Raw genomic sequence first — 23,052 nt, forward strand, 5'->3', positions numbered from 1 at the left:
ATACTGAAGAAAATAACACCCTTAAAACAGACTAGGCCAAATGGTAAAAGTACAAAAATTCAGTGAGGAGAAGAATGCCTTGAAAAGCAGAATTGGCCAAATGGAAAAAGAGGCACAAAAATTCACTGAAGAAAAGAACATATTAAAAATAGAATTGGTCAAATAGAAAAGGATGTATAAAACCTCACTGAAGAAAATAATTCCCAAAAAATTAGAATTTAGCAAGTAGAAGCTAATGACCCTATGAAACATTAAGAAACAATAAAACAAAATCAAAAGAATGAAAAAACAGAAGACAATGTGAAATATCTTATTAGAAAAACAGATCCAAGAGAGATATTTTAAAAAACATTGGACTTCCTGAAAGCCATGATCAGAAAAGAGCCTAGACATCATCTTTCAAGAAATTATCAAAGAAAACTGCCCTGACATAGTGAAAATAGAAACTTAAAGAATCCACCAATCACCTCCTGAAAGAGACGCCAAAATGAAAACTCCCAGGAGTATTATAGTCAAATTCCAGAGCTCCCAAGTTGAGAAAATATTGCCAGCAGCCAGAAAGAAACAAGTCAAGTATCATGAAGCCACAGTCAGGGTAACACAAGATGTAGCAGCTTCTACATTAAAGGATTAGAGGGCTTGGAATATGATATTCTGGAGGGCAAAGGAGCTTGGATTGCAACCAAGAGTCACTTAGTTAGCAAAACTGAGTATAATCCTTCAAGGCGGGGAGGGATGGACATTCAATGAAACAGAGGACTTTCAAGCATTCTTGATGAAAAGACCAGAGCTGAATAGAAAATTTGACTTTCAAATACAAGACTCAAGAGAAGCCAAAAAAGGTAAATAGTAAAGGGAAATCATAAGGGACTTAATTAAGGTTAAACAATTTACATTCCTACATGGGAAGATGATACTTGTAACTCATAAGAATTCTCTCATTATTAGGGCAGTTAGAAAGATATATAGATAGAGGGCACAGATGTGAGTTGAATATAAAGGGATTATATCTTTAAAAAATAAAATTAAGGGGTGAGAAAGAGAAATCACTAAAAGAAAGATAAAAGGAGAGGTAGAATGGGGTAAATTATCTCACATAAAAGAGGGAAGAAAGAGCTATTACAGTGGAGGGGAAAATGAAGGGGGTGGTGGAGAACATTTGAACCTTAGTCTCCTTGGAATTGGCTCAAAGACATAATAACATACACACTCAGTTGGGTATAGAAATCTATCTTATCCAACAGTAAAGGAGGAGGAGAGGGGGATAAGGAAAGAGGGGGTGCTCATGGAACAGAGGGTGGATTGGGAGAGGCAATAGTCAGAAGCAAAACACTTTTGAAGACGGACAGAGTGAAAGGAAAAAGAGAATAGAATAAATGGGGGGGGAATAGGATGGAGGGAAATAAAGTTAGCAATCATAACTGTGAAAAAAAATTTTGAAGCAAGTTTCTCTGATAAAGGCCTCATCTCTCAAATATATAGAGAAATGAGTCAAATTTATAAAAATAAGAGCCATTCTCCAATTGACAAATGATCAAAAAATATGAAGTCAATTTTCAGATGAAACAATCAAAGCTATCTATAGCCTTGCAGAAAAATGCTCTAAATCATTATTGACTGGAGAAATGCAAACTAAAACAATACTGAGGTACTACCTCACACCAATTAGATCAGCTAATAAGACATAAAAGGAGAATGTTAAATGTTGGAGGGGATTTGGAAGAATTGAGATATTATTGCACTGTTGGTGGAGTGATTCAACCATTACGTATAGCAATTTGGAACTATGCTCCAATATTTGTAGCAGCTATTTTCTGGTGCCAAAGAATTGAAAATTGAAGGGATGCCCATCAATTGTGGAATGGCTGAACAATTTGTGGTATATGATTGTGATGGAATATTATTGTAATATAAGAAATGATGAGCTATGGGGCAGCTAGGTGGCACAGAGGACAGAGCACCGACCCTGAAGTCAGGAGGACCTGAGTTCAAATCTGGCCTCAGACTAAACATTTGACACTTACTAGCTGTGTGACCTTGGGCAAGTCTTTTAACCCCAATTGCTTAAAAAAAAAAAAAAAGAAGTGATGAGCTAGATGCTCTCAGAAAAACCTAGGAAGACTTCCATGAACCGATGCAAAGTGAAATCACTAGAACCAGGAGAATATTGTACACAGTAACAGCAACATTGTAAGATGATCAGCTGTGAATGACTTAGTTATTCTCAGCAATACAATGATTCAAGACAACTCTGAAGGAGTTGAAAAATGCTATTCATCCCCGGAGAAAGAACTGATGGAGTCTGAATACAGATCAAAGCACCCTTTTTTTTTAACTTTCTTTATTTTTCTTGGGTTTTTGTTTTGGTCTATGTTTTCTTTTATAACATGACTAATATGGAAATATGTTTGCATGATTACATATGTATAACCTATATCCAATTGCTTACCTTCTCAATGAGTAGGGTGGGAAGGGAGGGAAAAAATTTGGAACTCAATTTTAAAAATGAATGTTGAAAATTGTTTTTACATGTAATTGGAGAAAAATAAAATATTAAATAAATAGTTTAAAATGAGGAAAATAATAGTTGCATTATCAGTGATACTAAGGCTAAGAAGCAAGCTCTCTTGCTTTGAACCTGTGAGCTATGGCGAGACTGTTAGGAAAGGTAGAAGGCACAGCAAAGGGCCTCATAGGTTAAGCTAATATTTGGGATTGGAAGGCCTTTGTTTGCCAGACCCCGATCCTGCACACATATATGTGACTCTAGAAGGATGCTGACCCAACAATTGTTCACTATGGACAGCTTCGACATCCTTATATGGTCCTATACGTGTTGAGTGGGTAGTAGCAAAGAGCCATGGAACCCCTTAATATTAACCAACCATGAGTTTAGGGGAAATCACAATACAGAATTTGAAAGTTATTAGGCCCCTCAGAGGGCAACTAGTTCATCCAATGATATCAAACTCAAATAGAAATTTCTGTTGTTGTTGTTCAGTCATTTTCTGTCATGTCCAACACTTCATGACCTCATTTGGAGATTTCTTGGCAAAGATACTGGAGTGTTTTGCCATTTCCTTCTTCAGCTCATTTTATAGATGAGGGAACTGAGGTAAACAAGGTTAAGTGACTTGCCCAGGGTCACACAGCTAATAATTGTTTGAGGCCAGATTTGAACTCAGGAAGATGGGTCTTCCTGACTCCAGGCCCTGAATTCTATCGACTGCACCAACGCACGCTTGCCAAAACGATTTGTATGGAGAATTCACACAGGGCAAGCATTCACATGGTGGTCAGAAGAAGCAATACAAGGACATTCTCAAGGTCTTTCTTAAGAACTTTGGAATTGTGTGACATGGGAGATGCTGGCACAGGACCGCTCAGCATGGTGTGCCCACATCGGAGAAGGTCCTATACTCCATGAGCAAAGAAGAATTGAAATAGCTCAAAGGAAATTCGGTATGCCAAAATGTTCACACAGACTGTTTGTGACCTGTGGTAGAGCATTCTGAGCTCATATTGGTCTTTTCAGTCACAGTCGGACACACTGAAACTTGACTCTAGCATAGTGATGTCATTTTGGTCATCTTCAAGAACAAAGGACAACAGCTAACCCCACAATGGGAGCCACTAATCTGAACATAAGGATTCCTACAGGTCACATATTGACTTAGTTGTCAAATGAAATGTTATCTGCTTTATTGTATTTTCTCTTCTTTGTTAACTACACTATAATCTGGTTTCAAAACACTCCAGAACATTGCAGCCAGTCGGCAGGTTGTGTATTTGACACCTCTGGTCAAACCTATACCTACGTGGAATCCACACTGTTAACAAAATCCACAAGCGTTGATCACTCAGTTCCTCCAAGGAAGAGCTTCCCTGAGGCAGCCCCTTGCTGCTTATGGACATCTGTAATTGTTAAGAAGGGGCATATGGAAAGCTCTGGGGGTCACAGAGTTTATGGATCAGGTCAGAAAAGCAACTCCAGTTCTACGAGAGATATTTCATTTTTCACTGAACTAATTATTCATCAGAGATATAAAGGAAAGATTTCTGTCCTGCTACTTGTAAGCCACTGGGGAACAAGAGTTCTTGTGCGGAGAGAGAAGATAAGCCCTCCATGTACAACCCTCCACAACTGGATGGCTTGGGGAAGAGGAAACTTCTGGGCTCAGAGAGGAATATAGTTCCACTCCCTCTACGCTCTTTTCCCCACTTAACCCTCAGGGTCCAAAAATCATGTCTGGCCATGATATAATATGGCTTACACCCCAGGGGAGGTCATCTACCTACTTATCACAAAATCCCTGGCCTGTGTGGGAAATGAACGGAGGTTCAGAGAGAGGCCTCTAATCTTCTGTTGCAAAAACTATGTCCAGGGTACTCAACGTGTGGTATGAGCCACAAATGCCCCAACACGACCCTAGGATGTGGCGCCACATACATTTAGCAAATGTTTTCTCTTAATTAATTGGCATATATCAACTAGAATATAGGAGGGCCTAAGCTTCTGCTTGTTCTCACCACTTTGTGACTACCTTCCTTGGATCAATTAATAATTGTAATGGTAAACTCCCACACAAGTGGATTCTGGAACAAGTGAACAACACTTGGATGGCCTTGGATGAGTAGAAAGAATAATTGTTCAGTGCTAAGCTGAGATAGTGATTAAGATTGCCCTTTGTGGGGAAAGGAGAGAAATATAATTGAAATATTCCTCTTATTTGGAAAGAAATACTAGGGCAAAATGAAAGAAGGAAAGCCACATTTTCCCAGCAGCGTGGATCATTCAAAAGGGGAAAGGAGTTGGGGAACAGGGAAGTTATAGATAGAGAGGGACAAATTAACTCTAAATATGTATAGGATGGGGACCTCAATGAGTAAGAGAAGGAGAAGGGGCTTCTTTATATTTAGAAACAAGATATTTCCTCCTTGGTTAATTACAAAATCAGACCCTTCCCCTCTTCACAGGGGAAGAAAATCCCTGGAACAGTCTAAAAAGGGGACAAGGCAGTTATCTAATACAGCGACCATCACCAATAGGGATGGAGTCCCAGGGCCCTGTACTGAACTCTGAACAGAGACCACAGAAGCCCTCAGGGAAGCTGCTGCAATGAAAGAAAAGCAAGGGCACATACACAAGGGTGGAAGAAAATGACCATAAAATGGAGAGAATTGAAACTCTTTGAAAGTAGGTGCTGAGGGTAGGCCTATGGGCTAGTCAGCTCTCAGCCTGTTTGTGCATAGCTCCAGTTACAGGAGGAGCATGTAGCCTGGGCTCTGCCTGAAGCCCTGGAACAAGTCAGAATATACCACATCAACAAGTGCACCTGAGCAGTACAAATGGAAGACAAACATCTGCACACTCACTATGTACAATACACTGTTCCTCCCCTTGGTTCCTTCCCATCTTTGGCCCAGCCCCACCTGCAATCACAGACTCAGCAGAGCAAATAAAAGAATTCTTAGAAGTCTTCAACCTTTAACTTATTTTCCTGGTCATATGGTCAGGATATCTCCACATTGTCATCCTGTCCCCCAAACTCCGCCCCTCCCCCCCCCCCACACACACATGTAAAGTTCAATTGAGATGGTGGAGAGAAGTTGAAGATTCAAGAAAAATAATTTATTGTACACGTTTTTGCAGTAGGGGAAAAAAATCACAGTTCAGTGCAACATCAAATGTGACGGAGCGCTTATTTCTTTTTTTTATTATTAATGAATTTATTTTGATTTATCAACAATCACTTCCATAAGCTTTTGAGTTTTAAATTTTTCTCCCCCTCCCTTCCCACCTTCCTCTCCAAGATGGCTCAAAATCTGATATAGGTTATACATATACATTCAGGAGGGCTCATTTCCAAAGCCCTCTGGCTTTTATGGCTGGTTGTCTCTCTACAAAGTGAGACAGGCAGAAAGGAAGAAGGCAGGGGTGGGAGGCCTTAGAGAACAGGGTGAGGGCACTAATGATGCTTCCCTACGAGTTGTGATCTGGAGGTACAAGAAGTCAGATAGGCAAGACAGGAAATGGGTCATTGGCCAGTAGAGTACAATGATGATCATAGAAGCCAATGCTGGAAAGAGAAGCCAGAGGTCAACATGAACAAGACAGGAACTGGAGACTTGAATATCTTTGTTTTCTTTCTCAGGTTCACACAAGGCAATTATCTCAAACTGAAGAAAGACAGATTAAGGGAGATCCTCAAAGTCCCTCATCATTCTAAAGAGCCTGCCTCACTTCCCACCCAATCCTCACCCCAACCACTCACATAACCCATCCTCTTTGCTTGGCCCCCTTTACACCAGCCTCTCTCCAGTTCCACTGCCCCCAGAGTCTCACCTTTGGCTGCAAGAGAGGCCCTGTGCACTGTCACTGTCTGGGGACAAAGAAGGAAAACAACCCAGTTTGGCACATATTTTACAGAAGAGGGGCAGGGGAAGGAAAGAGGACACTGAGGAAAGGATACTGAGGTAAGCCTCTCCTCTGCCTTCTCATTTCTCATGTCCCAAAGATACCATGGGCTGGTCCCTCTTTCTATTCTCCATGTCAACCCTTCACTCACCTGCAGCCTGAACATAGTCCCCTCCTTTTCTACCTGGAAAAGAAAAAAAATTCCAGTTGGGAGTCCAGGAGAGGAGATCATACCAAGGCCCCAGAAGGTCACCAATCTGTCTTAAAGACACAACAAATTACAATTGTGACTCTGCCTCTATCCCCTACTCCAGTTCAGTATCTAGATCCAACAGGAAGATAAAAGAGGCTCCACAAATGGGCATTTTCCAACCTCAGGTCCTGCATCAATGTGTTTCCAAGTCTGGTCTACGACTCCGGGTGGGGGAGCTCTCAGTTCCTTTGCAGAAATCCCTGTATTCATTTCAGATCTGGGTCTGAAGCAGCTTCTCCTACTTAGCCAGCCTGTTAAGCCACTGCAAGGCATCCTCAAGAAAAATGTTTTCTATTTACAGGTTTGTTCATCTAGCCTAACAGTCTCTTAGATGGGAAATAGAGAACTTGGGGACAGAAAGACAAGCCTCCAGTTCAGGGGAAGCTAGATCTCCACTGTGCCTGCTGCCTAATGTGACCCCCTTCCTGTCTTGCCTACCTGAATTCCTGTTCTGGCAGATCACAACTCCAGCAATGACTGCACTGAGGACAACAGCAATGCTCCCCACAATGATCCAGGTGGATGAGGACTGTGGCTCTAAAAATGGAAAAGGGAAATGAAAGGCCCTGATTCCTCTCTGGCCTGAGATTCACTAACCTCTTCTCCAACTCCCTCCCAGTAACTCCACATCCCTTCGATCTTCTTGGGAGGCGGAGGATGGCCTTTTCCCCAGCCCCTCCTCATGGTCCTTACCCCATTTTACAGTGAGGGGCTCAGGAGGTCCCTCGTGCTGAACTCGGCAGGTATATTTCCCTTCCTGGCCCGAGGTGATCCCCAAAGCGGCCCACTTCTGGAAGGTCCCATCTCCTGCTGGCCTGGTCTCAATGAACTCCATGTTCTGGAGCTGTTCCTCCCCATCCCTCAGCCAAGTCAGAGAGATCTCCGCAGGGTAAAAGTCCTGGACCCGGCACCGCAGGGTCACCTCCCCATCGGGGGCAGTGTGAGGGGTCACTCGAGCAGAAGGGGGATCTGGAGGCAAAAGTCAGAGGCATTTCCAGGCTCTCGGGTGATGGTGAACAAACTATATTCGGCTCCTGAGGGTCATGGGGCCCCTGAGGTCAGGGATCGGGGACTGAGGCGGTAGGGGAAGTGGAGAAGGGCCGGCCAGGGGCCTTGAGTGCCACACACATTCGGTCAGGGACCCGTGATACCTGTCCTCTTCAGATCCTCCTTCCCGTTCTCCAGGTACTTGTGCACCCATTGCACACACTCCTCCTCCAGATAGACTTTCTCTCCTTCCATGATGCTCTTCTTGGCCTCCCACTTGCGCTTGGTATTCACAGCCTCGGGCACCGCTGCAGTCCACGTGTAAGTCTCTGTGTCCAGGGCGATGTAGTCGTGCCCGTCATAGGCATTTTGTTCAAACCTGCGCTTGAAGGTGAGGTCGGGGGAAACCTCGCAGCCGTACATGAACTGGACTGTGTGAACCCCTGCCCCGCCCCCAGCCCTGGGGTCAGCACCGTCAGACTTTCCCCACCAGGCGCTGATTCCATGACCCGCCCGCGACCCGGGATGGAATCAGAAGTAGCTCCTTCAGCCTAGGGAGGCTTCCCCCCGCCCCGTGTCCCCAGTGAGACCCGAAGGTGACTAGTCTCTTCCCCACTCTGGTCCGTGAAGGTGATTTGTGACCCCGGGTCACCACCTCACGCACCGCCCTCGCTCTGGCTGTAGTAGCGGCGCTGGTTCTGCAGGCTCACTCGGGCATCCTGTGCGTGCTCCCTCATGTTCCGCGTCTCCCATTCCCAATAGTCCGGATCCACCTGGTCCATCTTGTCCATCCACGGCGCCCGCGACTCCATCCTCAGACTCGCGCTGTCGCTGTCGAAGCGCACAAATTGCTGATCGTCCATGTAGCCCACGGCGATGAACCGCGGCTCCCCGAGCTCCGGCTGGGACACGGCGGTGTAGAAATTCCTCAGGGAGAGAGAGCCTGAGACGTGGGGACCCGGGCCCAGACTCAGGGCAGTGACCATTCAGCTCCGACCCTGGCGGCCCAGCGTCTGCGGCCAAGCCTGGGGTGTGACCCTTGACCCCGTCCCGCCCGGGTTGTGACCACGGACTCCGAACCCAGCAGCCTAGACATGCCTCTCCACTCCCTGCCTCACGGCCTCCCCCCCAACTTCGCTGCAGGTGCACCGCCCCAGGTGGCAGATTCTCTAGACCCTGGCACTTTCAGATCAACAAAATGCCTCACTGACAACAACCCAGGCAGGTCCTAGTGCCCGTTTTTTTAGACGTTGCTCCTCTGTCTCCCCCTCCTCTCCCTACCCCTCCCAGCCCCCACCACCACTTCTGGTCCGGGTCCTGGAGCTCTCACACTCCTCACCCTCAGCACCCCCAACTTGTGTCCTTGCCTGGCCCTACTCATCCCACCCCCCCACCCCCCGATCCTCTACGAAACTCTTTAACAAAGCTGCACCTGGTTCTCTGTCCTCGCCCTTGGATGCCCGGGGCTCCCACACAGCTCTGCTCCTTCTTAACTCCCACAGGACTGTCGAACCCTTTCTCTCTCCTATTACCTTTACCTCAACACCCTATGTCCTCACACCCACTTAACAATCCACTCACCACCACTCCCCAAACTAAGAAACCTACACCAGGACCCCCACTCTGCTACCAAAGCCCAGCTAAAGGATGGCAGGCCACTGGTCTCCCAACTCACACCTAGGCTTATTCATCACTTCTTCCCTTCAAGCACCACCTTGACTTCACCTAAGATTTAAGGAGCTGGTTCCCTGGAAACCCACTCTGGGCTGGTGTTGGAAGAGCTTTCTTTAGCAAAACCCCTCCCCACTCATACATCTACACCTGAGTGCTTTATCCAGTCTCCAGGTGGCAGTTTAGTACTGTTCCCTACTTACCTACCCAGGTCTCTGTCAGGGCTAGGGTCCCCAACCAAAAGAGAAAGCGAATATAATTCTTCATGGTTAATAGGTAGATGGAAGCACAAGATCGTTGAAGTCAGTTTACACTGGATTTATAGAAGGAGGAATCCTTATTGCCTTCAGAGACTCTGCCTTCCAATAGTCATTGGTGAAATCGAAGAATGAACATGCATAATTGAGGAGACCAAAACTGAAACTAACACAGAGGAAATCTCCAGCTTTATAGACCTTTCATCTCTCTGTGTTATTCACAGAACAGCCTCCCTTCCTCCCATTATCACTCCAGGAACAGGTTTGTGCTTCCAGCTTGAATCACATAAAAATAAGGTCCCAGCCCTCAACCCTCCTCTGCTGGCCTTCCAACCTCCAACCCTCCTCAGTGTTACCCTTTCCTTTCCTTTTCTTCCCCACAAAAAATTGAGGGCTTCAGAGGACTGAAGAAATCTGAAGGCTGATTTGTGGAGGGGTGTGTTGCCACCTCCATTTTAGTGACATCCATCCCAGCTCTGACTCAGACAAGTCTTGTAACCTCCCTAGGCTTTGTAGATAACCAAGCAAGGGACCCAAGAATAAAGAGTAAATCAGAGTCCAATAAATGTAATTTGGAATCAGAGTAGAAGACTGTGTCTCACTGTAAAAGGGGCAGGTATAGGGCACAGTGGATAGAGCCCAGTGCCTGGAGTCAGAAAGACCTGAGTTCAGATTCAGGCCTCAGACATTTACTAGCTGTGTGATGCTGGGCAAGTCACTTAACCCTGTTTGCCTCAGTTTCTTTATCTGAAAAAATGAGTTGGAGGAGGAAATGGCAAACCACTTCAATTTCTTTGGTAAGAAAACCCCAAATGAGGTCACAGAGTCAAACACAACTCAATAACAACAAAAGGAAACAGCTTAATTACTAAAATGGGGAGGACCACTATTTCAGTATAACGTTGGTTCTGAATTGCCTGAAATATGAAGGTGTGAATCTCTAGTAACTTTTTTTTTCAGAAGCAAAGAAGCTAGGCATATTTGATAAGATTTTCCCTCTTTCTCGTCTCATCACCCTCTTAACAGAATTTTACTGTAGTAGACAGGACCAGTATCTAACCTGTGAATAGCTGGAGACTAAAACAGAACAGGCTATAGATTTCGGTATCAGGAATCAATTAGCAGTTTACGTAATTTCAGAATGGGGGATGTGGTTTGCAAATCTGAGGTTATCCTGAGGAGGAGAACTCTATATGCTGGAATGAAGGCACAATATATATTGTCAACTGGATCAGAACTGGCCTCTAACTTGTGGATGGGCAGAACCAAACAAATAGAACAGGTCAGAGATAGGAGGATAAGGACACAAAGAGAAGTTGAATTAATTTCAGAGTGAGTAAAATGATGTACTCATATGGAAGCCCCCCCCCCCAAGAAGGAGATGGAAAGGGTTGGCCCACAACACAATCATTCTTAGATCTTGAGATAGTTCTCATGGTTGGCATTTCTTGGGACAATACAGAAATTCTTGGATTCTGTGGGAACAGTCATTGTTTTGGGGGTCACGACCACCCTGTCAGGTACAGAAACTCTGTGACAGGAACAAGAGTACAGTACCAGTCAGTGATTATGAATATGTGATGGATGGCCTTGGGAAACAGAGGAAGCTAAATCCCTCAATGAACTGGTGCTGGTCCAAGCAATGCACTTTGCCAGAGGGTGATATCATCCTGAGCACAAAGCCTGCTTGTTAGGCCTTACCTCTGGAAAACAGGTATCTCCAAAATATTTTGACAATAAACATAAAATCACAAGTAGGAAAGAGGAGGAAGGTGGATTACAACACATCATTTCCAGGGCCTGAGGGTTTCCCACAATAAGCCTGCAGATGCAAGACAATACCTGTGTTCTTGAGTCTTTTGGGAATAGCTCTCAAGTCCTCAAGTCTTGGGAGTCATTACTTGGGGGAGCACAGGACCAGAGTTCTGTGACTGGGAACAGATTCTACAATCTTTGATTTGTCTCACTTAATATTCACAGGCATAGTGCAAGCACAGGAATGTTAGAGTGACTGATAACTCTAAGCTGCATTGCAGAATCTGCTGGTGAAATGATAGCTCTGAAAAAGCTAAATTATTAGTATACCCATTACACTTATCATATTGATTAATATGAAAATCATAATTCCTTTCACAACTCCAACTAGGAAACCATTAAACTCCAAATTTTGTGGAAAGCATAAAGTTAACACAGGGAAAAGATCTTAGAAACAATCTCCTTTATTTAACAGATTAGAAAACTGAAGACCAACAACGTTAAGAGATTTTTGGGGGGGGGAAGAGCTAGGTGGTGCAGTGGATAGAGCACTGGCCTTGAAGTCAGAAGGACCTGAGTTCAAATCTTACCTCAGACCAAATACTTCACACTTACTAGCTGTGTGACCCTGGGCAAGTCACTTAACCCCAATTGCCTTAAAAAAAAAAAAAAGAAATTTTTCCAAGGTCATATAGGAAGGAAATAGCACATTTCAGATTTTAACCTACATCCTATAATTCCAAATTCAATCCTCTTTCCACAACAACCATGCTGGTTTAGAGATTGTCCTGAATTGAAGGCTTATCTGGTTGAGGACACCTTAACACTTCAAATCACATTGAAGTCAATGCTACTTCAACAGGCAATGGAAGAGTTGAATAATTCAATTTTTTATCATTTTCTACTATCAGACCATTCAAACTAAGTCCTATCCCATCTTTGTTCTTTTGGTCCCAATAGAGCTTAAAAATTTTTTCTCCTAAACAGAAAACTCAAAAAATCTTGTTATATTCTATTGTACTTCCCTTCTAAATAGCACAACTGTCTGGGACAACAGTTTTCAAGGAAAAAAGTGCACAAATTCTTTGATTTTTTCCATTTTTTTAGTGACATTGCCCCTGTAAAAGACTAGAATGAAGTCTCAGCCATTCATTCCTTAAGTCGCTTACACTCTCCTCTCTTAGACTATTCCATGTTGTGTTCCAAGACCCAGGATTGGTCAGGCCACATCTGGAGTATATTTAGTATGCCACATCACATTTTAGAAAAAGCATAGACAAACTAAAATGAGTACAGAAGACATATTCAAAAACATAAGGGTACAGGTGGGAGGAGTTGGGGATGTTTACTTAGGAAAAGAGAAGATACTAAGGGGATGAGACAGTTATTTTCAAGTATTTGAAGGATTCTTTGGAAACTGGATTAGATGAGTAGGAGGGGGCAAAACTAAATACCTCCCTGTCTAATCCTAACTCTAATTTCAACCCTAAATGCCGCCAACTCGAAACCTAATCCTAAATGAGTTCAATTCAGACTCTAACACTCAGACTCAGACCCTAACCCTAACCCTAACCTTAACCCTATCCCTAACACTAACTGTAAACCTAACACTAACGCTAACCTCATATAACAACTGGAACCATAACCCTCTGACACTAAAACTAAGCCTAATCCTAACCCTAACCCAAACCCTGACCCTCTGACACTAACCCTAACCCTAACCATGATTCTAATCTGAACCCTAAACCTAACCCTAAATGTCAACACCCTAACACTACATTTAACCTCAGATTCCACCAATAACCACAACACTCAGACATTAACCCTAACCCTAACCCTAACCTTAACACAAAATGGGTCAGACTTTGACTCTAACCCCAACACTAACCAAAACTATAACCATAACCATGAATGCCTCCAACTCTTAACTATAAGGTGAACTCTAAACCTAATACTAACAATTACCCTAACCAAAGCCTAAATCTAAACCCAAACAATAAACTTAACCCATAACCCAGAATGTCTTCCGTGCTAACCATGGGAATAAAAACCTCATACTCGAACTCTAACTTTCAAACTCTAACCAAACACTCTGAATGTAACCTTAAATCAAACAAAAACGTTAACTCTAACCCTAAAGCTAACCTTAAAAGGGCTGTAACCAAAACCTTAACTTGGAATGCATGTGAATCTAACCCTAATTCCCATTCTAATCCTAACCCTAAAATTAGCTCTAACCCTAACCCTTAACTTAACCCTAAAGGGACTGTAACAAAACCCTAATGCTAAATGCACTCTAATCTAACCCTAACCCTAACCTTAACCCTAACACTGAATACCTCAGATTCAGACTCCAACCATACTATTCTGACACTAAACCTAACCCTAACAATAACCCTAACCATTCTAACCATAGCTCTAACCCTACCCCAACCCTAAACCCTAACCCAAACCCTAACCTAACCTTAATCGGATTCTCTAACCCTAACCCTAAATGCTCTCTAACCCTAACCCTAAATGTGACTCTAACTGTAACATCCTGTCACTAACCCCAACCTTGACCATTCTAACCATAGCCCTAACCCTATCCCTAAACCTAACCCTAATCCTAACCCTAACCATCTGACTATAGCTCTAATGTTGCAACTCTAATGTTATCACTAACTGTAAACTAGAACTTAAATGCCTTCAACTCCAACTCTAACCCTCTGACTCAAATTTAAGCTTACTGACTGTAAGCTTAAATACAATCATAATTATAATCTTAACCTCAACAGTAACACCAAATGACTTGGATTCTAACTTTAACACTAAATGTCTCCAATTCGGACTCTAAAACTCTGACCCTAACCGAACATTTCAAATCTATGGCTAACAAAAACACTAACCTTAATCCTAACCCTAACTCTAAAGCTGTCCATAACTCTAACCTTACACTAACCCTAAATATAAACATAACTCTAACCCTAACCCTAAGCCAAATCCTAACCCTAAATGGCCTAACCCTAACCCTAACCCTAACCTTAACCCTAACCCTGATTGCTCTCTAACCCTAATTGCACTCTAACCCTAACCCTAACCCTGACCCTAACCCTAACTCTGACCCTAACCCTAACTCTAAACCTGTCCATAACTCTAACCTTACACTAACCCTAAATATAATTATAACCCTAACCCTAACCCCAAGCCAAATCCTAACCCAAAATTGCCTAACCCTAACCCTAAAATTAACACTAACCCTAATTCTAAATGAGCTCTAACCCTAACCCTATCTCTAACACTAAACCAAAGCTCAAAACTAAGCCTAAGACTCTAAGCTTAATTGTATGATTCAGACCTTGAATCTAACCCTAACCCTAACCCTAACCCTAACTCTTAACCCTCCAACTCTAACCCTAACCTGTTTATGACTCTAATAGTCTCCCTAACCCTAAAACTAACCCTAACTTTAAACCTAACCCTTCTAACACTAATATTAACCCTAACCCTAATCCTAAACCTAACCCTAACCCTAACTTTAACCCTAAACCTAACCCTAACCTTAACTGCACTCTGACCCTAACCCTAAACAGAATCCTAACCTGAACCCAAACCCTAAAACAAACCTCAACCTTAATCCTATGATTCTAAACCTAATCTTATGATTCTAAATGTGAACCTAACTGTAACTCTAAATATCTCAGATTCTGACTCTAACCATAACACTCTGACGCTAACCTTAAACCTAAACTTAACATAAACCCTAAAGATAACCCTAACATTAACCCTAACCCTAACTCTAACCCGAATTCTAACTCTAAACCTAAACCTAACTCCAAATCTAACCTTAACCCTAACTCTAAACCTAACCCTAACCCTAAGCCTAACCCTAATCATAAATGCATTCTAACATTAACACTAACCCTAAATCCATATGTGCCCTAAATCTAACCCTAACCCTAAAACTAACACTAACGCTAATCCTAAATTCGCTCTAACCCTAACCCTATCTCTAACCCTAAACCAAAGCTCAAACCTAACCCTAAGACTCTAAGCCTAATTCTATGATTCAAACCTTGAATCTAACCCTAACCCTTATCCTAACCCCAACCTTAACACTCCGACCCCAACCCTAACCTGTTTATGACTCTAATACTCTCCCTAACCCTAAAACTAACCCTAATCTTAACCCTAACCCTTCTAACACTAATATTAACCTTAACTCTAACCCTAACCCTAAACCTAACCCTCACCCATCCCCAACCCTAAATGCCTCTGACTCTAACCTGACTTTAACCCTGACCCTAACCTTAACCCTACCACTAATCCCAACCCATAACCCTGAATGCGTCCAACAGTAACGCTAACCCTCACCCTAACCCTAAATATAACCGTAATCATAACCTTTAAACCTAAGTATAAATAGGTGCACTCTAACCCTAACCCTAAATGTGCGCACTTGGACTGCAACTCTTACCCTACGGGTAGAGAGAGACAGAGACAGAGACAGACAGGGAGAGACAGACAGAAAGACAGAGAGTTCTGACCAGACCTGGAGTGGAGTGAAACAACTGAAAACAGCTTCCTAAGGAATGAAACCTAGGATATTAATTGATTTGGCTGTCTAAGCAAAAGACCTACAAGGACCAGAATAAAAAACACACCTAAAAGAGTCATTTTAATATTCAATAAATAACTCTTCTAATTTATAGCTGATTGAATATTAGCAGGAAATGCTGCTCTACTAATAAGTGACCAGAATTATAGGCTGTCCAAAAAAGAAAATGACAAATGTTGAGGAACTGCAGGTAAACAGGCACATTGGTGCACTTCCGGTGAGGCTGTGAATTGGTGCAGTCATTCTTAATCCATTTTGCTATCCGCTTCCGTTTTATGGAGAGTTCATAGCATTCACATTCACAGTTATGATTACTATCTATCTTTTCCTCCATCCTTTGCCCCCCGTTTATGCTTTTCTTTCTCCTTTCTCCCTTTCCCTCCTCAATAACGTTGTGCTTTTGACCACCACCTCCCTCAGTTCCACCTCCCTTCTATTGGCCCTCTCCCTTTTCTTCTCCTTTACCCTTACTACTTCTTCCCTCCCTTCTATCCTCCCTCCCTTTTCTTTCCCCTTTTCCCTCCTACTGCCTATAGGGCAAGTTAGATTTCTATACCTGATTGATTATGTTATTTCCTTCTTGAGCCAAATCTGATGAGAGTAAGGTTCAAACAATGCTCACCTCCCTCCCTTCTTTCCCTCTACTGTAGGTTTTTGTGCCTTTTCCTGTAATGTAATTTATCCTCTTCTGCCTCCTCCTTTCCTTTTCCCTCAGTGCATTTTCTTAATTAGATCAGATTAACCCACTTACTTGGATCCATTTAACTCACTTGATTAGATTTTTTTATCATTACATCAAAGTCAACTTATACCTACCCCCTTTATGTATACCCCTTTAACATGGTGTAATAACAATACAGTTCTCAAGAGTTCCAAGTGTCATCTTCCCTTGTTGGGATGTAAACAGTTTGCCCTTATTAATAACATGTTGCTGTTTCTTTCTGTCCCATTTACCTTTTTATGCCTCTCTTGAGTCTTGTATTTGAAGATCACATTTTCTGTTGAACTCTGGTCTTTTTATCAGGAAGGTTTGGAAATTCCCTATTTAATTGAATATCCATCTCCTCCCCTGAAAGATCATGCTCATTTTTGCTGGGTAGTTGATCCTTGGTTGTAATCACATTTTCTCTCTCAAGAACATCTGACACTTTGGCTTTTGTCATTTTTATTGCTGTTTTGATGAGAATTTTGTGGCATTGGATGGACCCTCTTTTGACTTCTCATTGTGCCATTTTCCTAGAAGCCTCAATTATTAAGATCCTTGAAATAGAGGGAGATTCCAAAAGAATTGAAAGGTTCTGAGTATTTTACCGCCACCACCATCCCAAATAAATAAAGTCAATGAAGAAGAAAAAAGTAACTATCAGCAACCCATCAGCTTGTTGTCCCATCTTTGCAAAATCATTATGAGAATAGTCTCTGAATACTTAGAGAACAGTTTCTATTAAAAACTGAGAAAGGACAGGACTTTTCAAGATAGTTTCAAAGCACACATCTTGTCAGGTAACCAACTGAAAAGTAGAGCATATGAGATCCCATGATGTCCACTGCTAATATTTTTTTTTAAAAACATTTGACTCAGTAGAACTGATGTTCCCTTGAAGGTTCTCATCAAGCAAATCATTTCCCATCATATGTTAAAAAGATAGAAGATTCTTTGATAGATACAATAGAGAAATGTTACATGAACTACAGAGCACTGCCATGAAATGAAAAATAAAACAAACATATGTTCACCTATAGTTATATGACATAGACATAATTGAGGTTTTAGACATGATTTATACCAATTCTTTTACAGGGAAGGAAACTGACTCTCAGTAAGGTTGTAGTAAAAAAGAACGCCAGGATTGAAACTCAGAAAGTTGGATTTTAAACATTATTTATGATCCACTACACCAATCTGCCAGTAGCATGGAGTATGTTATGCACAGAATTTAAACAAAAGAACAAGCTTTTCTGGATGCCAGGATTCTCCAGTTCCTCCCATCCACACAAATTAGATCAACACTACAGAGCCTCTGAAGTAAAATCTATGGCAATACCAAAAAGATTGCTCTAACCATGTATATAATGAAAGAGCAAAGAGGAGAAAACCCCAATATTGCTTAGACTTTCTATGACATGCACCTTGATGGGTAGTTTGTTTAACCAGGCTGTTTGTTAGTCTCTTGGACAGGAACATCAAATGGACAATGAACTGGATCCAGAACTGAATCAGAGGAAAAGAGTAGACTATATTTCATTTGAAAAATTGTGTGGTACTTTCAATAATTACAAATTGCCCATCTCATTAATGCTATTTCTACTGATGACATGCATGCCTAGGAGTCACAGAACACCACAATCTAGTGGGAGGAAGCAACAGAAAAAGGCATAATTTGGCATAAATAGCCTGCAGTGGGTTACAACAACTTGTCCAGGCGATGGCATGAAATCCATTATTAGGTATAGAAATAGCATGAAATTTATTATTAGACCAGAAAGGACATGACCATTCATGTAGTGATAATGAGAAACAACAGATGGGTGGACATTAGCAAGATATTAAGAGAACCAGAGGGGAGCCTATGGTAGATTTATGGAAAGACAAGCATCAAGGAAGGAAATGTCCCTCCTTAGCCACTAACTCACTAAACAGCTGTTTTATTTTTTTTCTATTTTTCTTTTTTTAGGCAATTGGGTTAAGTGACTTGCCCAGGGTCACACAGCTAGTACATGACAAATGTTTGATCTGAGGCCGGATTTGAATTCAGGTCCTCCTGACTTCAGGGCTGGTGCTCTATACACTGCGCCACCTAGCTGCCTCATTAAGTAGCTGTTTTACCTGGGCTTTAGGTTCCTCACCTGTAACAGCAAGAAGGTTGGAACAAATTATGTCTCTCCTTTCCTTCAAGAAATCGCTCTTATCACTGGAATATGGGTATTAGTTTAGGAAGTGAGAAATGCCATGATTTGCCTGCTTCTATATCAAATCTAGAAGGTGCTTGCCTATTGCCTAACTTCAATCAAAGAATCTGATGGGAGATGGTATACAGACATAAAAGCAGATTGCCCCTCCTAACAAGTTGAGTGGGGAGCAAGAAGTAGTGGTTTCATGGAAAGAGATCACCAAAGTTTGTCATTTTTACCTTCACAAAAGTTCTGCTGCATGTCTCCTTCTCTCCCTTCACACAAATGTCACCCTGGTGTGTCTCCCTGCCTCAAGCCTCTTCTCACTCCAGTCCATCCTCCACTCAGTTGCCAAAGTGATCTTTCTAAAAATAAAGGTCTGACCATATCACACACCCAGCCCCCCCATTCAATAAATTCTAGGGTCTCTCTGTCACCTGCAAGATCAAATACAAAATCCTGTTTGGTTTTGAAAGCTCTTTGTAACCTGGCTGCTTCCAACCTTTCCACTCTTTTTTTAAATGGAATTTTTTTTCTCACAATTACATATCAAGAAAAATTGTAGCATTCGTTTTTATAAGATTTTAACTTCTAAATTTTTCTACCTTCCTCCCTTCCTCTCTTCTGAAAATGGTAAGCAGTTTGATATAACTTATATATATGCTATCATGTAAAATGTATTTCCACATTCATCACAGTTGTGGAAGAAAAACCAGATCAAAATGGAAAAAAAATGAGAAAGAATAAAGCAAGTGAAAAAATATACTTCAATCTGCGTTCAGAGTCCATCAGTCCTTTATCTTGATATGGATAGCATTTTCCTTCCTGAGTTCTTTGTACTTGTCTTAGATCATCATGTTGCTGAGAAAAAGCTGAGTCATTCAGAGTTAATCATCACACAATGTTGCTAATACTATGTACATTGTTTTCTTGGTTCTGCTCTTTTCATTATTCATCAGTTTGTACAAATCTTTCCAGGTTTTTCTGAAATGTGCCTGTTCATCATTTCTTATTGCACAATAGTATTCCATTACATTCATATACCACAGCTTATGCAGCCATTCTTCAATTAATAAGCATCCCCTCAATTTCCAATATTTTGCAACCACAAAAAGGGCCGCTATAAATATTTTTGCACACATAGGTCCTTTTCTCTTTTTTAATGATCTCTTTGGGATGCAGACCTAAGAGTTGTATTGCTGGATCACAGTTTGGTTGCCCTTTGGGCATAGTTCCAAATTGCTCTCTAGAATGGTTGGATCTGTTCTCAACTTCACCAATAATGCATTAGTGTCCCAATTTTCCCACATCTTCTTCAACATTTATGATTTTCATTTTTTGTCATGTTAGCCAATCTGATTAGTGTGAGGTGGTATTTCAGAGTTGTTTTAATTTGCATTTCTTTAAACAAAAGTGATTAGGGACAGCTAGGTAGTGCAGTGGACAGAGCACTGTCCCTGGATTCAGGGGCACCTGAGTTCAAATCTGACCTTAGGCACATAACACTTACTAGCTGTGTGACTCTGGGCAAGTCACTTAGCCCCTTTGCCTAGCCAAAAAAAAAAGTGATTTAGAGCACTTTTTCATATGCTTATAGATATCTTTGATTTCTTCATCTGAAAACTGTTCATATCCTTGGACCATTTATCAGTTGGAGAATGGCTTGTATTCTCATCAATTTGACTTAGTTATCTATATATTTGAGAAATGAGGCCTTTATCACAAACACTGGCTGTAAAAATTGTTTCCTAGCTTTATGCTTTCCTTCTAGGCTTGGTTGCATTGGTTTTGTTTATATAAAAACTTTTCAATTTAATATGATCTAAATAACCTGTTCTACATTTTGTAATGCTCTCTATCTCTTGTTTGGTCATGAATTCTTCCCCTCTCCATAAATCTGACAAGTAAACTATTCCTTGCCCTTCTAATTTGATTGCTTTGTTGTCTATGGTACTTTTTAACAAAATGTAGTTTCCTTCTTTATCTCTTTTAATTAGGTTTATTTTTGCTTTTACTTTGTCTAAAATCAGAATTGCTACCCCTGCTTTTTTTTTATACTTCAGCTGAAACATAATAGATTCTGCTCCAACCTCTTACCTTTGTCCTGTGTGTGTCTCTCCACTTCAAGTGTGCTTCTTGTAGGCAACATATTGTAAGATTCTGGTTGTTTATCTATTCTGGTATCTGCTTTTGTTTTATGGGAAAGTTCATCCCATTGACATTCACAGTTATGGTTACTACCTGTGTATTTCCCTCTGTCCTATTCGTCCACCTATTCATTCTCTCTCTTCTTTCACCCTTTCCTACTTCACTAGTGTTTTGCTTCTGTCTACCACCTCCCCTGATCTACCCTCCCTTCTTTCAGTGCCCACCATCCCCCATTACTTCATATCCTCCCCTACTACTTCCCTGTTGGGTAAGATAGATTTCTAAATTCAACTGATTGTGTATATTATTCCCTCTTTGAGCCAATACTGATGAGAGTAAGGTTCAAGCAATGCCCATTGCCCTATTGTAATAAGTCTTTCGAGCCTCTTCATGTGATATAATATACCTGATAATACCTCTCCCTTCCTTTTGTATCCATTGTACTCCTCTTTCTCATCCCTTAATTTTTTTACATCATTCCTTCAGATTCACCTTATACCCATACCCTGTTTATGTATATTCCTTCTATCTGCACTCTCAGTGATACAATTTTTAAGAGTTACAAGTATCATCTTCCTGTGTAGGGATGTAAACAGCCCTATTGATTCCCTTATGTTTTCTTTTCCCTTTTTACCTGTTCATGCTTCTCTTGCATCTTGATATTGGAGCTCAAATTTTCAATTTAGTTCTGGTCTTCTCCTTATGAAGGCCTGAAATCCTTCTATTTTGTTGAATGACCATTTTCCACTTGATGTATCATGCTTAGTTTTGCCAGATAAGTGATTCTTGGTTGTAGTCCTGGCTCCTTTGCCTTCTTGAATTTCATGTTCCACAACCTCCAGTCCTTTAATGTTGTAGCTGTTAAGTCCTGTGTGATCCTGATTGTGACTCCCCAGTATTTGAATTGTTTCTTTCTGGCCGCTTACTGTAGTGAAATTTAGCTATAATGTTCCTTAGGGTTTTTATTTTGGGATCTATTTCATAAGGTAATTGATGGGTTCTTTCAATACCTATTTTGCCCTCTGGTTTTAGGACATCAGGGCAGCTTTCCTTGATAATTTCTTGATGACCAGGATCTCTTTTTGATTATGGCTTTCAGGTAGTCCACTGATTCTGATATTGTCTCTCCAAGTTCTATTTTCCAGGTCAGTTATTTTTCCCATGTGATATTTTATATTTTCTTCCATTTTTCCCTTCTTTTGAATTTATTTGATTGATTCATGATGTCTCATAGAGTTATTTGTTTCCACTTGTCCAATTCTAATTTTTAAGATGTTATTTTCCTCAATTAGCTTTTGTATTTTGTTTTCCATTTTGCCAACTGTACATTTTAAGGAATTTTCTTCAGTGGATTTTTGTATATCCTTTTTCATTTGGCCAATTCTACTTTTTAAGCAGTTTTCCAAGCTGCTGACTCTCTTTTTCATAATTCTCTTTAATCACTCTCATTTCTTTCCCCAATTTTTCTTCTACCTCTCTTTTTTCTTTTGTCATTATCTTATTTAGCCATGTGTTTGTACATTTTGTATATTAGTTTATGAATGACTTTTTTCAGTTAAAAAATTACATATCCAAGGGAAAAAAAGGATAGAACAAAGAACAGAAGTTGGTATGTGGGGAAAACAATATAAATGGTTAAAGGACTGATAGCATCATGGGGGCAGGAACAATATGATTGGTGGAATGTCTGAAATTTGGGCTGGTAACAACCCTTCTTTTCATCTTGAAAATGTTGATACTTTCCACATGCATCTTGCAGAAATAACTAATGATAGATAACAAAATTCCTGTAATTGTACAAGAAAACCTAGAGACAATATTTCCAGGAAGGGCATCATCCTGGCTGGTAGAGATAACAACAAATGTCCTAGAATTGAATCAGTATAGTTAAAGGTATAGAAGATAATAAATTTCCTTGACATGAAGTAATTTACAGGTGGTACTGAGATAATAATTCCTTCCGAATTAAAGTGTTTTCTGAGAGCACTGCACTGTTAAAGTTAACTCAGAGTTTTTCTTCAATTAAAAGTTACTGATAGAAAAACTGAACTTTTGCATTTAACTGAGAGAGGAA

General features: G+C 41.2%; 1 protein-coding gene across 4 annotated transcripts; it reads right to left on the reverse strand.

Annotated features, from left to right (window-relative positions):
* Positions 1-5,924: 5,924 nt before the first annotated feature.
* Positions 5,925-9,715, reverse strand: LOC114053281 (HLA class I histocompatibility antigen, A-31 alpha chain-like). 4 transcript variants are annotated; one of them, XM_027876208.1, is made up of 8 exons: positions 9,537-9,715; positions 8,323-8,489; positions 7,823-8,037; positions 7,365-7,640; positions 7,110-7,208; positions 6,570-6,602; positions 6,347-6,383; positions 5,925-6,080 (listed from the first exon to the last, which is right to left on the reverse strand). In XM_027876208.1, the coding sequence occupies exons 1-8, from the start codon at positions 9,594-9,596 to the stop codon at positions 6,014-6,016; spliced, it is 954 nt and encodes a 317-aa protein (XP_027732009.1). In that variant the 5' UTR covers positions 9,597-9,715; the 3' UTR covers positions 5,925-6,013. The 4 variants fall into 4 exon arrangements, with proteins under 4 accessions (XP_027732009.1, XP_027732011.1, XP_027732008.1 ...); XM_027876210.1 differs by having other exon boundaries at positions 7,823-8,101; positions 8,323-8,601; positions 9,533-9,715; XM_027876207.1 differs by lacking the exon at positions 9,537-9,715 and having other exon boundaries at positions 7,823-8,042; positions 8,369-8,730.
* Positions 9,716-23,052: the final 13,337 nt, after the last annotated feature.

Source organism: Vombatus ursinus, unplaced genomic scaffold, assembly GCF_900497805.2.
Source record: "Vombatus ursinus unplaced genomic scaffold, bare-nosed wombat genome assembly UNPS02014811.1, whole genome shotgun sequence".
NCBI lineage: Eukaryota > Metazoa > Chordata > Mammalia > Diprotodontia > Vombatidae > Vombatus > Vombatus ursinus.

What these genes read in the sequence shown, in the direction of transcription:
- LOC114053281 (XM_027876210.1), bottom strand. Translation starts at nt 9,596, where the DNA reads ATGAAGAATTATATTCGCTTTCTCTTTTGGTTGGGGACCCTAGCCCTG. An exon ending in CTGCCAGAACAGGAATTCAG is followed by an intron (nt 6,603 to 7,109) that starts GTAGGCAAGACA and finishes TTTCTTTTCCAG; the next exon opens with GTAGAAAAGGAGGGGACTAT. An exon ending in GGACTATGTTCAGGCTGCAG is followed by an intron (nt 6,384 to 6,569) that starts GTGAGTGAAGGG and finishes CTTTGTCCCCAG; the next exon opens with ACAGTGACAGTGCACAGGGC.